The 15050-nt window shown below is 42.2% G+C and overlaps 1 protein-coding gene across 2 annotated transcripts in view; it reads right to left on the bottom strand.

Moving 5' to 3' along the window:
- pard6a (par-6 family cell polarity regulator alpha) overlaps positions 1-15050 on the bottom strand; it is a 37199-nt gene that overhangs the window by 1361 nt on the left and 20788 nt on the right. For both annotated transcript variants that reach the window (XM_074631566.1, XM_074631565.1), the window contains 3 exons: positions 4258-4547; positions 2719-2844; positions 97-296 (listed from right to left, as the gene is read on the bottom strand). In XM_074631566.1, coding sequence (XP_074487667.1) covers positions 97-296; positions 2719-2844; positions 4258-4547 — 616 coding nt within the window. The remainder of the gene's footprint in view (positions 1-96; positions 297-2718; positions 2845-4257; positions 4548-15050) is intronic.

Here is a 15050-nt window from a genome sequence, read left to right as displayed (position 1 = left end):
CTAAACCCCGCCCACGGAACGTTCATTAAAATGTTAGACATACAGCTTAGAGTACTTTTTTACTCAGTAGCTTCAGGGGTCCTGTCCATGTCTTACCTCGCAGTAATGGGGTTGCTCTGAGAGGCGGGGCTTGGGGAGTCATGTGACAGAGCGGAGCCGGTAGATCCGGCTGAGCCCACAGAGCCAGAGTTGCCCATTGACATTTTACTCCCACGATGCACCACGTTGTTCCTCTGGTTAGCCGGTTTGACGGTCACTATGAGGTTGTGGCTGTTGGCCACCATCATGTCTGTAACCTGAAATGACAGATAGACGGTCTTAGCTCTGAAGGATGAGTAAAACAAAAAAACACTTCAAGGATTTGTTTATTGCCCCAACAAAGTCACATGACTCACAGTTCCTTCTCTTTTAAATCTGAAATTAGAACGACATCTTTTACTTCCTGCTGCTCTTTTCTCCTCGTTTGATACTCCATCGAGATCACAGCACACTAATATTCAGATATCATTGCGATCAAAGTGTGCTTGTAACTGCATAATTTTATGCCGTGTTGGATCTTCACTAGTTTCCACCCGTTTCATTTATTTCATCAGACTGCTGTAACTGATATGAAAAATCAGACATGGCTCCAAAGCTCCGAGGCAAAAGGCCCTACAAAAGGTATTTATATTAGTTTGTCTGTCTCAAGGTAAACATTACTGCACCTTCAATCATTTTATGTAAAAAATCTAAGATTTGCACATCAATCCAGTAAAATTACATTTTGTAAATTACAGGTAAAATACATGTGGTCTTAGCTGTGTTATACAATATATACAGACATAGGCAAAGTTGTTGGTAACGTTCCGTTAAAGAGAGAAAAACCCACAATGGTCACTGAAATAACTTGAAACTGACAAAAGTAATAATAAATAAAAATTCACTGAAAATTAACTAATGAAAATCAGATATTGTTTTTGAATTATGGTTCAGCAGAATCATTTAAAAAAACAAACTAATGAAACTGGCCTAGACAAAAATGATGGTAACATTAACTTAATATTTTGTTGCACAACCTTTTGAGGCAATCACTGCAATCGAGTGATTTCTGTAACTCTCAATGAGACTTCTGCACCTGTCGACAGGTATGTTGGCCCACTCCTCGTGAGCAAACTGCTCCAGCTGTCTCAGGTTTGAAGGGTGCCTTCTCCAGACTGCATGTTTCAGCTCCTTCCACAGATGTTCAATAGGATTTAGATCCGGGCTCATAGAAGGCCACTTCAGAATAGTCCAATGTTTTGTTCTTAGCCATTCTTGGGTGTTTTTAGCTGTGTTTTGGGTCATTATCCTGTTTGAGGACCCATGACCTGCAACTGAGACCAAGCTTTCTGACACTGGGCAGCACATTTCGCTCCAGAATGCCTTGATAGTCTTGAGATTTCATTGCACCTGCACAGATTCAAGACACCCTGTGCCAGATGCAACAAAGCAGCCCCATAACATAACCGAGCCTCCTCCATGTTTCACATTAGGTACAGTGTTCTTTTCTTTGGATGCTTCATTTTTGCGTCTGTGAACCTAGAGCTGATGTGACTTGCCAAAAAGCTCCAGTTTTGTCTCATCTGTCCAAAGGACATTCTCCCAGAAGCTTTGTGGCTTGTCAATATGCATTTTGGAAAATTCCAGTCTCGCTTTTTTATGATTTGGTGTCCTCCTCGGTCATCTTCCATTAAGTCCACTTTGGCTCAAACAGTGACGGATGGTGCGATCTGACACTGATGTACCTTGACCTTGGAGTTCACCTCTAATCTCTTTGGAAGTTGTTCTGGGCTCTTTGGTTACCATTCGTATTATCCGTCTCTTCAATATGTCATCAATTTTCCTCTTGCGGCCACGTCCAGGGAGGTTGGCTACAGTCCCATGGACCTTAAACTTCTGAATAATATGTGCAGCTGTAGTCACAGGAACGTCAAGCTGCTTGGAGATGGTCTTATAGCCTTTACCTTTAACATGAAGGTCTATAATGTTCTTTCTGATCTCCTGAGACAACTCTCTCCTTAGCTTTCTGTGGTCCATGTTCAGTGTGGTACACACCATGATACCAAACAGCACAGTGACTACTTTTCACCCTTTAAATAGGCAGACTGACTGATTACAAGTTTGAAGACACCTGTGATGCTAATTACAGGACACACCTTAGTTTAACATGTCCCTATGGTCACATTATTTTACATCTTTTCTAGGGGTACCATCATTTTTGTCTAGGCCAGTTTCATCAGTTTGTTTTTTAAAATGATTCTGTTGAACCACAATTCAAAAGCAACAGCTGATTTTCATTAGTTCATTTTCAGTACATTTTTATTTATTATTACTTTTGTCAGTTTCAAGTTATTTCAGTGACCATTGTGGGTTTTTCTCTCTTTAACGGAACGTTACCAACAACTTTGCCTACGTCTGTATCCCTTTATTGGGGTCATCATCAAATCAGTTTTGGATCAATGCTGCAGATTGATCTGTTGAATTGAGATGGAACAAAACGTGTTTTAGTTTGAGTTTAAAGTAATTAATAACAGTGAGAAAAAGCCCAGAATTAAAAACACCGTATTACTGTATATAATGCTGGGCTGGTTTCACAATAAAAGATCAGCTTTTTGTAACCCTGCGAAAAAAAAAGAAAAAAGAATCCTCTTAAATCCTGGGCAGGTCTCCAAGAGGGTTAACTTTGGACACTGAATTTACCTGATCCAAAGATTTTCCTGCTACATCGATGCCGTTGACCTCGAGGATCTCGTCATTAACTCCCAGCAGCCCCGTGCTTTCTGCTAGCCCACCACGTACCAGACGAGATATGAAAACCCCGGGGACCTACAGAGTGGAGGACGGAGAAGGAAAAATTAATATTACATCTATACATCTACACCAAATTCTGATAACTTGTATTACATATTCATTTAAATACTGTATTCTTTGTTGATATTTAATAAATAACTAATACTGTATGCACTGTCCAATAAACCAAACAGGCTAGTGGATTTAGCATTTTCACATCAGTCGAGTCTCTTTTAAAGACTTCAAGTCAAAATTAAATAATCAATTATCATGCCACTAAAATTCTATCAAAAGTATTGTTACGGACTCATTACTTAGAAATTAATATATTATATGAACATACACTGTGTGGAGAAGAATAAACACATTATTCCTCTAAATTAAATGAGCAGTAATGACACTGGGCCACCCTCATAATCATTAGCTTTACTGTTAGCGTTACTGATAACAGTAATGACACTGGGCCATTAGCGTTACTCTTAGCGTTAACGGTAACAGTAATGACACTGGGCCACCCTCACAATCATTACCATTACTGTTAGCGTTAACGGTAACAGTAATGACACTGGGCCATTAGCGTTACTGTTAGAGTTAACGGTAACAGTAATGACACTGGGCCATTAGCGTTACTGTTAGAGTTAACGGTAACAGTAATGACACTGGGCCACCCTCACTATGATACTTGGTCAGGTATGGTGGGAACCTCTACAGAGAATTCTGCTTACTGAGAGGTGCAGCAATAACTTGGCCTGGCTGGCCTTACTGATCATTATTGATTATTGATTGAGATTGTACCCAGTAAAGGCAGCAAAGGCAGTGGAACTCTGTTTGAGAGATGGATCATTTCTTGGTCACCCTGACCTTCTTACCCAGTTATTATTTTTGTCTGGATGGCCTGCTCTACGTCGAATCTTTTTTGAGCTTCCATTTCACAATGACGGTGCCGACTGTGAGAGTTTATACCCTTCCACTGCTCAGAGATTACCTTGATGACACGCGAGAATCGCGGGATCACATATCACCTAAAAATCCATCTTGTCAGGCTTCAAGTAACACGTTTGTGTCCAGCAAGACAGAACACGGACCAATCAGCGTCCTGTGAGGAGCTACTGGCAGCTACAGGCGTGACTTACAGTAGGTGTGTGAGACGACACAGAGAAGCAACTGTTCGTTAGTTTGATTGACAGATGGTTCATCCAATCACCTGCCAAGTATTATAGTATATATAGTTAAGTGCCTGCCCTTTGGTGTGATCTTTTATACATTAGTTTTTAATAAGTTCAGTAATTCAGTTCTGACATTAGGGACGGGGACGGACAACCCAAAAATGTGTAGAACTTTTTCTCCAATTAGATCCATAAAATAAAGTGCCCCCAAATGTTTAATCCTCCTCATTTAAATGTCACGTAATATTTCCAAAGATGAATGAAATAATATAATTTCTCTCACCTTCTCTACGCCCTGCGGTGTCACCCGCACGCTCACCCCGTCACGGATGTAGAAGCCCAGCGGTTTGTGGGTACCGTGCTTGTGGAGTCGTACACGCCGGTGTGTCTCAGGTAAGATGTCCACATCGATGATGGATGAAATCTGTCTGAAGTTCTGTGGCAGGCCAATCATAAGGCCCGGTTTGCTCTTTGAGTGGGTGGAGCCTGAGCCGGTGGTGCGCAGTCCGGTCAAGCCCAGCCCCTTTTTACGCCTCTGGAGGGAGTTGGTGGCGAAAACTACAGGTTCATCCTCTGAAAGAAGAAACACATAAGGATGGAGAGAACAGTTCATTATTTAAATTGTGACCCTTTAAAAAAATAAATAAATCAACATTTCCAATTTTACTTTCAATTTAAAGGAATGTTTGTTTATAACAGTCTGGGAATCTGGCCTGATGACTGACTTAGCTGTCAAGTGATAGAAACTTGGGCATACAAATCATCCTTGTGTACCTGGTAGATCACGTGTAGCAAGTCATAATGTAATAACTGTGCATAATGTAATATTTAAATGTAATAAAAGCTCAAAATGTAATAATCAGCGCTTAACATAATAACAATTTTGTGCAGAATGTAATACATTATTACTAGGGCTGTCAATGTTAACGTGATAATAACACGTTAACGCTAAATCGCTTTAATGCCACTAATTTCTTTAACGCATTAACCCAATCAATATTTCAGAGGTTGTAGCAGGCTCAGTATCCAAACTAAAAGAAGATATTGATATCATATGAAACTAGAAAAAACTAATGAATCCATTGGTACCAACTATGTCATACTAGCTTGCCGCAAAGGGAGTTAAATAATGTTAAAAACTGGCATGGCCACTTTCAAAGGGGTCCCTTGACCCCTGACCCCAAGATATATGAATGTAAATGGGTTCTATGGGTACCTACGAGTCTCCCCTTTACAGACACGCCCACTTTATGATAATCACATGCAGTTTTGGGGCAAGTCATAGTCAAGTCAGCACACTGACACACTGACAGCTGTTGTTGTCTGTTGGGCTGCAGTTTGCCATGTTATGATTTGAGCATATTGTTTTATGCTAAATGCAGTACCTGTGAGGGTTTCTGGACAATATTTCTCATTGTTTTGTGTTGTTAATTGATTTCCAATAATAAATATTAGGGATGTCAATCGATTAAAATATTTAATCGTGATTAATCGCATGATTGTCCATAGTTAATCGCGATCAATGGCAAATTAATTGCAAATTTTTTATCCGTTCAAAATGTACCTTAAAGGGAGATTTGTGGGCAAATATGCTGCTTTATGCAAATGTACGTATATATTTATTATTGGAAATCAATTAAGTAGTATTTAGTAGTTGAAACATGCAGATGTTGCAGTAATAATTCAAATAAAGAAACACTGGCAGTGGACTTTCAAAACCTTCACTGAAATCCAGATTTGACAGAACTGATCAGAATCAGGAGGTTGTGGGAAGCTACAGCACTGCCAGGGTGACCCCTGGCAGTCAGTCACAGAGCGGTGTGGGAGAGAACAGAGGAAGAGGAGGAGGAGGAGTAAAGGACCACTGGCTTATTCACATACTTCAGAGCTCCATCACAGGTTTGTCTATATAATCTAATCAAGTGGAACAGAACATTTCACTGTTTTTCTTCATTTTTGTTTGGAGAAACATTAACACAATTCAGTCCAAAAACATTATTCTCTGTGTCGAATTTCATATCTGGATCCGTGACTCTGGGCGTATGTGCAAAGGGATATTTATATATCCACATAATTCTCTAATTTCACACTTCACACTTCTTTCCTCTTTCTTTATTTATTTTTCATCAAAGATGAGCTGACAGCACGACTTCTCCAAAAACATATTACATGACCAGAAAGATGGATTATTATTGAATGAATGAATGTTCCTGACTTCTTCCTACTAATTCCATTCCACTACTTCAACTCCTAAAAGCACTTTACTGGCTACTGCTAAAATCTCAACAACTTCATCATCAGTACAACTACACTTATCACCACTAGTAAGTACAATTACTGCTAAAACTTCAACTGCTAACACTTCTTGAACTACAACAATAATTAAAAGTGATTCTACATCTCACTATGAAGCCAGGAATTTCTGTCTCTCCCTCCCTCTGTGTGCTATTGGTATATCTGGAGAACCGCTCATCCGATCAACTTCATCTAGGCCAAAGGCTTATTACAGTCCTGATATAAGCATAATCAGGACAAATTCCCATCAAAAATTACCAGAACTCATACTTATAATAATCATAATAATAATAATACCTTTATTTATATAGCACTTTTCAAAAACAAGTTACAGAGTGCTTTACAAATACATAATACACGCCAAGGTGCGTGACTTTAAAAACAGATCACAGCTCACAGCTGGCAGTACCGTAAGGTGGTTGGCTTATTATTAGCCTAGCCTGCCTGATCTCCTCCAGCAGGTAGTATCTTGCTGCAGCATTTTGAACTAGTTGAAGTTTGGAGAGGTAGTGTTGGATGAGACAAGAATACAGTGAGTTACAGTAGTCTAAACTCATAGTGAGTATATACTAAAGTAGTAGTACGAAAGTCCATCCATTATCTGTAACCGCTTATCCTATTGAGGGAGCTGATCCCAGCTGACATTGGATGAAGGCGGGGTACACCCTGGACAGGTCATCAGACTATCACAGGACTGACACATGGAGACAGACAATAACACATCTACGGGACATTTAGAGTCAACAATGAACCTAACCTGCATGTCTTTGGACTGTGGGACTGCTGTGAGGCAATAGTGCTAACCACTGCATCACTGTGCAGCCCTGGTATGAAAGTATTTCTGTTAAGAGAAATTCCGAAATAGCAGACTGATTTATGATGCAATTAGTACTGTGGAAATGTACATTGTACTGTATCAAGGCAACAGGTAATCATGGAAGTATTGAGATTGCATCAACAGCAAATCAAAACAGGAGCAGATCAGAAAACAGGTCTTACTAAAATGTGATCAAATATGCTTATAAAACAGGGGAAATTAGTAGGGCGGTCAATTGATTCAAATATTAAATCACAATTAATTACATGATTGTCCATAGTTAATCGTAATTAATCATAATTTGTGAAGTATTTTATACTCTTAACAACATGGGAGTGGACCTAAAGTATATGCTGCTTTATCCAAATGTACATATATATTTATTATTGGAAATCAATTAACAACACAAAACAATGACAGATATTGTCCAGAAACCCTCTCAGGTACTGCATTTAGCATAAAACAATATGCTCAAATCATAACATGGCAAACTGCAGCCCAACAGGCAACAACAGCTGTCAGTGTGTCAGTGTGCTGACTTAACTATGACTTGCCCCAAACTGCATGTGATTAGCATAAAGTGGGCGTGTCTGTAAAGGGGAGACTCGTGGGTACCCATAGAACCCATTTTACATTCATATATCTGGAAGCCAGAGGTCGAGGGACCCCTTAGAAAAAATGGCCATGACAGTTTTTCCTCGCCAAAATTTAGCGTAAGTTTGGAGCATTATTTAGCCTCCTTCGCGACAAGCTAGTATGACATGGTTGGTACCGATGGATTCCTTAGGTTTTCTAGCTTTAAAACTGAGCCTGCTACAACCTAAAAGTTGCAAGTTGCGTTAAAGAAATTAGTGGTGTTGAAATATATTTGCGTTAACGTGTTATTATCGCGTTAACTTTGCCTCTTAGAGATGCCTGGTTCAAATAAAAGCCTCTCTAGAGGGGTAAATGAAGGCCTTGTTCAGGCAAAGGATTCAATGTATAATATGACAGGGGAAAACATATTAAACTCTTGTATGTTAGTAATTGATGCACGTAAAACCATTTAATCATATTTTCACAACAACATTAGAATATGATTTTTGTATTGTCCGGTCTGAGTGTGTGTATCCTACTGAATGTGCCGGCCCTCCCCATGCTGAGACTTTAACTAAGACTGCAGCCCCACTAACTTGCCTGATTGATTCAAGATTAATACCAAAGGATTGTACACGATTTCTAGAAACCTTTGTGTCTGAGCAAGCTGTGGAGGGGTTTAGACTCTGAAGAAGATTAAATACTAGCAGATTTAATCTCAATCTTTTTGGTCTCCTTCTATGAGGCATCAGCTGCCTCTATCAGTGTGTGACACGGACACACTGTGGATTATTACCAACAGGGAACCATATGAGTGATAGCCTTTACTGTACCCCGGGAGCATCTTTAAGCACTGCTGTGTGATGAACTGAAAGGGATGATAGGGGTCAGATTGAAAGGTTTAAAGGGTTTATTCCATTCCAGATGTGACTCAGATGTGATCCAATAATCCATTGATATCTGGCTGTACATGTATATAGTAAATGTGGGGCCGAGGGTTTCCACCCGGCACGGCTCCGCAGCACACTCCGGCTGTGAACGCTCCGTCCTCCTCACGGCGAGTGCCTCATTAACATTATGGTTCTCTTATAGATTTGGGTTTAAATCCAAACTATTGCCGAATAGACGCTTTTGATTTTTGCTTCGGAACCAAATCCTTCGCCATTGTCTTGTCTGTCAACTCTCTCTCATCCCGTGTGTGGAATCTGACTCCTGCTTCTCTGAGCTGAGACTCCGTACGGAGCAGACTCTTTCTCTTTCAGTTTGTAACATCCGTCGTCTAAATGGGTTGTATTTCCGTAAAAAAAAAAGCAAAACAACGGTTGGGTATGTGATGGGTACATCCCAAGTCCCTTAATTGCATCCACGTTTCCCTCACTTGCGTCTTTGTGAAGGAAATCATGCGAGGACAGAGGAAACGAGGAAATATGTTTTTAGAGAAATGAGACGTCCTTTCAATCTGAAGCATCACGTGAAGCGACGTCCGTTTCTGATGACGGCGGCAGCTGATCACAGCTGGATCAGCTGTCAGTCGGCTCTAACAGCTGTAGAGACTAATAAAGGAACACAGTTCTTCTCACAGGTGGAGCAGCAGTGTTTTCTCTCTGTAGCCTGTTACCTGTTTAACAAACACCTGCACATGAATAACAGCTGCAGTCTGTATTTATACTGTGGACTGAGTCCTGCTCAGAGGCTCAGGAACCATCTCTACTGGCACAATATCTTCATAATAGGGATGCTAATTTCGAAAAATTTTATTAACCGATAACTGACCCTCGTTAACCGATTATTAGTCATTAACCGACAAGATTTGTGCCTCGCGCCAGCTGCAGTGTATGAGCACAACAGACAACGGAGTACTCAGTTCACCCGTCCCGTAGCGTTAACTTAGCATCCACGCTGCTGCGTGTAGTGTCGCGGACATGCAGCCACTTTCCCAGTAAAAGTCTCCACCGCACATTTAGTTTAGTTTAGCAGGTTGTCAGCTGTGTGTCTGCCAGGCGTTACAACACTCTGTCTGCAGGAGCAAGGGAAGGAGCAAATTTATCTTTTTTTTGTCTTGAGCTGTCACTTCTAAACAGGGACTCGCAGATTTTTATATATTGTTACACTTTGAAGTTTTTTCACTTTGACTCAGAACTGAACTACTGTGTGCATGAATCCCTTCTCCTCCAGTTTATCTCCAATGACTTTATAAATGCCACTACTTTTGTGGACTTTATTTTGCATATTCTCTATGTTCTCTTGGCCCAGACATCAAGCACACATCGGTCTTTTACCTGTGTCCATCTCAACAAATGCCGGCACAGGAAGCCTGCGTTTTGGTGTGCTTGGAAATGGTCCGAGACCACCTCTTGCATGCAGTCTTGGACCGGTTGTTTTGGTCCACACCAGTACAGTTACTGTGTTCACAACTGCCCAAACGAACCGCATAGAAACGCAGACAACAAGAGGCTGAAGGAACCTTTTAGTTCATTGAAAAGTAGTTCCGGGACTAAAATTATCAGGAAGTTCTTGGTGGAAACCCAGCTGTACAAATCTTCCAGGAAACATGGACAGACACCACGGCCACCAACAAAAACCCTGAGTAAAAGTAATAACATTTGACTCACACCGGGTTAAAAAGCTGATTTTTATGGGGACACGGGACTATCAAGACCATACCCACTAATTGCTGAAAATATGCAGAATGGACAAACCCATTAAATGGCTATAAATCACAAATGTTTCCCTTTCTCTGTAGGCAATGAGCCATGCCCATCACATGACTGGGTGACAGGTCTTCAATCATACTCTTGGTATGATTAGCAACTTCCTGAAGCTCCGTGCCAGATAGCTGATGTTTTATAACTGAGGCTCGTGGCTTAACCACACCTTACTTTATGTTGCTGTTGTGAAAAACAATCTTTGCACATGCTTTGGAACTGGTTTCTGCGAAGGTCAATCCTTCTAATCTTTTCCTATAAGCAGTGCCAGCAAGATCACAACCACCACATGTTCCTAAATCAATCGAGAAAGATCAAGGAGGTATACACATCGGAGGCCACGGACCATTCAAACAGACACGGTGCATACCATCTCACCACTTGTTAGCACATCATCAAAGTTCATACTTAAGCTTGGGACACATCTGGAGACTGGTTGAAACCTACAAAGAGTGGACAAACCACACATAGGGATTGTTTCTTTGACAGCCAGGAAGGAGCATATACCTTAAAACTCTTGCAACATGAAATACAGAAAGATTCTGACTGAAATAGTGTCGGATTGAAGCCAACATTTTATTGGCTTCAACTATTTTTCAATTATTTGTGTCTATCATCATTGTACTAATGAAATGTTAACTGCGCCCTCTACCTCTCAGACATCTGTCTGTTGTTTTCCTAAGTTGCTATGAATCCTGAGCCCAACAAAGCAACCTGGCAGCCTCCTTGTCAGCTTGTTAGCAAACTATTTGAATAAAATCTGCCTGTGCCAGCTGAGGGAGGATACCTGCCGTGATGTCACTGATCGGGGTGTGACCAAAAGTGCAGGAATGCTTAGTTTCAGCACACGAAGGGCACTGAAGGAGCTGTTGCCTCTTGTGAGTCAGTGTTCATTTAGCCTTTAAATTAAACAGAAAGCTGTGAGACAGGGAACATCCAGGATTCCTCCGAGCTCGCCTCTAAATTATGTACCGTTTTCAACATATATCCTGGGCATCTAGGGGTGTCTCTGACCTCCTCTCCCCCGACCAACCCTCACGGTCCCTCAGATCCACCTCAGCTGGTCTCCTCTCCACCCCCAAGTCCAACCTTTGTAGCTTTGGGGACAGAGCATCCTCCAGGGCAGCTCCCAGGCTTTGGAACTCCCTCCCACAAGACATCAGAGACTCTGATTCCCTCTATTTCAGTCCTGCCTCAAGACCCATCTCTTCTCCTCTGCCTACTCCTAGCCCCCCCACCCTTACCCATTTGTCTGTCTATGTGTATGAGTGTGCCCCCGTGTGTGTCGTTTGTCTCATACTTCTTCCCGTTTATATTGTTAAGCGTCTTTGAGTTCCTGAAAAGCGCTATATAAGTTGAATTTATTATTATTATTATTATTATCAAAGGAGCACATATCCAACTGTGTCTTTTTTTATACACAGAGTTGTAGTCTAGAAGTGGAGTCACACAGCTGAATTAACTGTAGGTCATAAGAGAGCTTAGCACACAAAGGTAACAGCAAACAGTGTCAGTAGTTCAGGTAATAACACCTCACTGTCACTCAGACATGGCAGTAATGCTCACTCAAAATACAGACACACCAATCAAACTGGTTGTTTCTCATCTCTCCACAGTTTGTTGAACACGATAAATGAGAAAGAGCATGAAAAAGCATTCACACACACAAATGAATTGCCAACTCACACACTGGGCTTTTTTATTTAGTTGGAAAAAGCAGGAGAGCAAAACAAAGTGAGGGCAGCCTCTCTGCTGGAGACAAATACCTGACCTGCTGCATTCCTCATACTACATTCTTTCTTTTCCGTCTGTCACACACACCGTTTCTCTCACTGCATGTGTGTTCATTAGGTCACTCTCTGAGAAGCAGTATCGACCACCAGAGAGCAACATGAATGTAAGAGTAAACACACTAATACACACACTAATACACACACATCACATACATGCACACACACACACACTCTAAATGGAGAGAGTTTCCTGACGAGGCAGACAGAACAGAGACAGAACCTCAGCAGAAAGGGCCAGACTAAAGCCTGAAGGCACAGACACAGCTAAGCCCCTCTAAACTCACGCACACACACACACACACACCCACACACACACACACACACACTGTAGATGGATAGAACGATATTGCAGGCTTTCTCCCTCCCCAAAATGTGAGACAGACCCTGTCCTTTAATGCAGTGGATACACACAAAATCTGATTAACATTATAATCTCATGTAAATCCTACCGTATTGTTTGACTGTTATGTTCCTAAATTTCTGGTCTAGTCAGAATCATACAAAACGAAGGCGACATCCAAACCAAAAATATTCTGTAAACTGTCCGCGTATGATGCACAGCAGCTTCTGTGCACTACAGTATCCTGGCCGTACAAATGTATTTTCAATATAGGAAATAGCAACATATTAAAATATATCTTATCTATATCAGACTATAGGCACGGGATGTGCATTGCTGCCTGCTGCTGCTGCTGCATTTCTCAAGTCACAGAAACCCCTGAGAGTGTGTTTTGGATATTAATAATAATACTGTCGGTGATGTGTCATGTTTTTGTTCTGGTGCTCTGCACAGATCTGACACCTGCCCCGTCCGCCTGCCCGCCCTCAACCCCCTGTTTTGTGCTCCGTGCAGTGGTGTCGGAGGGTACTGAGATCACGGGGACCGCCGTTACACAGTAACCTTACATTTTTAGGTTAATCAAAGGTACCAGAATTCACAAATATGTAGGATATTACTACTGACATTCATGTAATATTACGTCGCAACGTCTGCTGTATTAGCCGTGTGTAATACTACCCACTTATTTGCATATAGAGCGGGGAAGTGAGATCCAATCACAAGTGGTCACTCGAGACAGACGCATGTGGAGAGTCAGTCCTGTGATTGACTGGCGACCTGTTCAGGTCTATCTTGTCAAATAGGATCGGATCCAGCCACCCGCGACCCTCTAAAAGGATAAGCGGGTATATAGCTAATGGATGGATTGTTACTTTAAATGTTGCAAGTAATGGTTGATTGAATACAATGATTGCTATACTATGTTATGGAGAGTATAGACTAGGGATGAACCGATACCGATACCAGTATTGGGTATCGTATCCGATACTGTGCTCATATATTCGCACTTGTACTCGCAAAACGGCTCCGATACAACGGCACCGATACCACTTTACGGCAGCATGACGTTAACCTCTTGTCACCAATTTCAGGTCCTATCGCACGCGCTCACGCTCCACCTCCCCGACGGTGCACGCTCAACCTCCCCGAGACGGGCCGGTGGTGCACCCGACCCCGCGGTGCCGGGATTGCACCTCAGCCGGCGCGCGCCGGCCGGCTCTCACTTTCATTGCGTCACGGGGTTTTGCTTGCACCCTCTGACTCGCGCGTGCGTTAGACTCCTTGATCCGTGTTTCAAGAGGGGTCGGGTGGGTTGCAGACATCGCCGCAGACCCCTGGCGCCTTTTACGTGGGCCGAGCCTCGCCCTGGGGGCACGACGCGGTTGGGGTAACACTAAGGACAGTCCACCCCGGTTGACAGTCGCACCGGGAGCAGGGGGCCCCGTATCTACCCGGCGGGGAGAGAGGGCGCAGCGAGCACTTTGGCTACAGCCCCGGGAAGCACCTTCGCCCCGAGCCTTTCCAAGCCGAACTAGAGCCGGTGGCGGCGCACCGCCTTGTATGTGGTACTTCCCAGCCTGCCGTGTGTCGCTCACACCCTCCAGCTGGCTGTTAACGAGGGTGTTTTGACACAGAGAAGTACTCGTGTCGGTACTCGGTATCGGCGAGTACCCAAATGTAAGTACTTGTTCTTGTACTCGGTCTGAAAAAAGTGGTATCGGTGCATCCCTAGTACAGACTATAAAATGAGCATCATTCAGTCCATGGACCTATAAGGTAGAGCATATCTATTGTATGCATCTTTCCATGGGTCCTATAGTCTGCCAACACAAGCTGGTTCATGGTGTGTTTTATGTGAAACTTGATACTGTATGTTTAAATAGTAAAATACGATTAGATCCCATTTTATACATGTAGGCATGTGTGTGTCTGCGTAATTCTGTTAGAAGGTGCATGTTTTTGCGTGTGTGTAAAGCCACATTCAGTTGTATATTTATGCACTGAGGACCCGAAAAGCTTTGATAATATATATTCATAATGTCAATAAAGATCTGTATTTCATAAGCTCAAAGAATATTAAAGTAAACATAATGAAATGCTTCTATGTTTTAACTGCTGGGTCTCAGTTTATTGATCTGAAGGCCATTCTTCCCTGCATACACTGAGAACAATAAATAACTGTCAAGTAGAAACTACCGGCTGGATTATGCACTGCCTAACCACTTTACTGACGAGTTTGAGCACCGACTGTCTGACCTCTATCTGAAATGTGTGCTTTAGTGACTGAAACAATGGATGACAAACTAATAGATGATCATTCACAAAATATGATTGGGATATTATCATGTAATCATCTGCCTCTGTGTTTGTCTGTCCCATATCTGTCCCAAAAGCATCATGTGTCTGTGATCTGCAACTGTCATAAGCTTGTGCATGTGCGTGTGTTTGTGTGTGTGTGTGTGTGTGTGTGTGTGTGTGTGTGTGTTGGTGTGTAACAGTGCCCTCACTCTGTAGTACCCACCATCTGGAGCCCAATAGGCTGCCATATGG

This window comes from Sebastes fasciatus, chromosome 4, assembly GCF_043250625.1.
Source record: "Sebastes fasciatus isolate fSebFas1 chromosome 4, fSebFas1.pri, whole genome shotgun sequence".
In the NCBI taxonomy this organism is placed as follows: Eukaryota; Metazoa; Chordata; class Actinopteri; order Perciformes; family Sebastidae; genus Sebastes; species Sebastes fasciatus.
The sequence above is the reverse complement of the archived record's forward strand: the minus strand, read 5'-3'. Positions and strand labels throughout refer to the sequence as shown.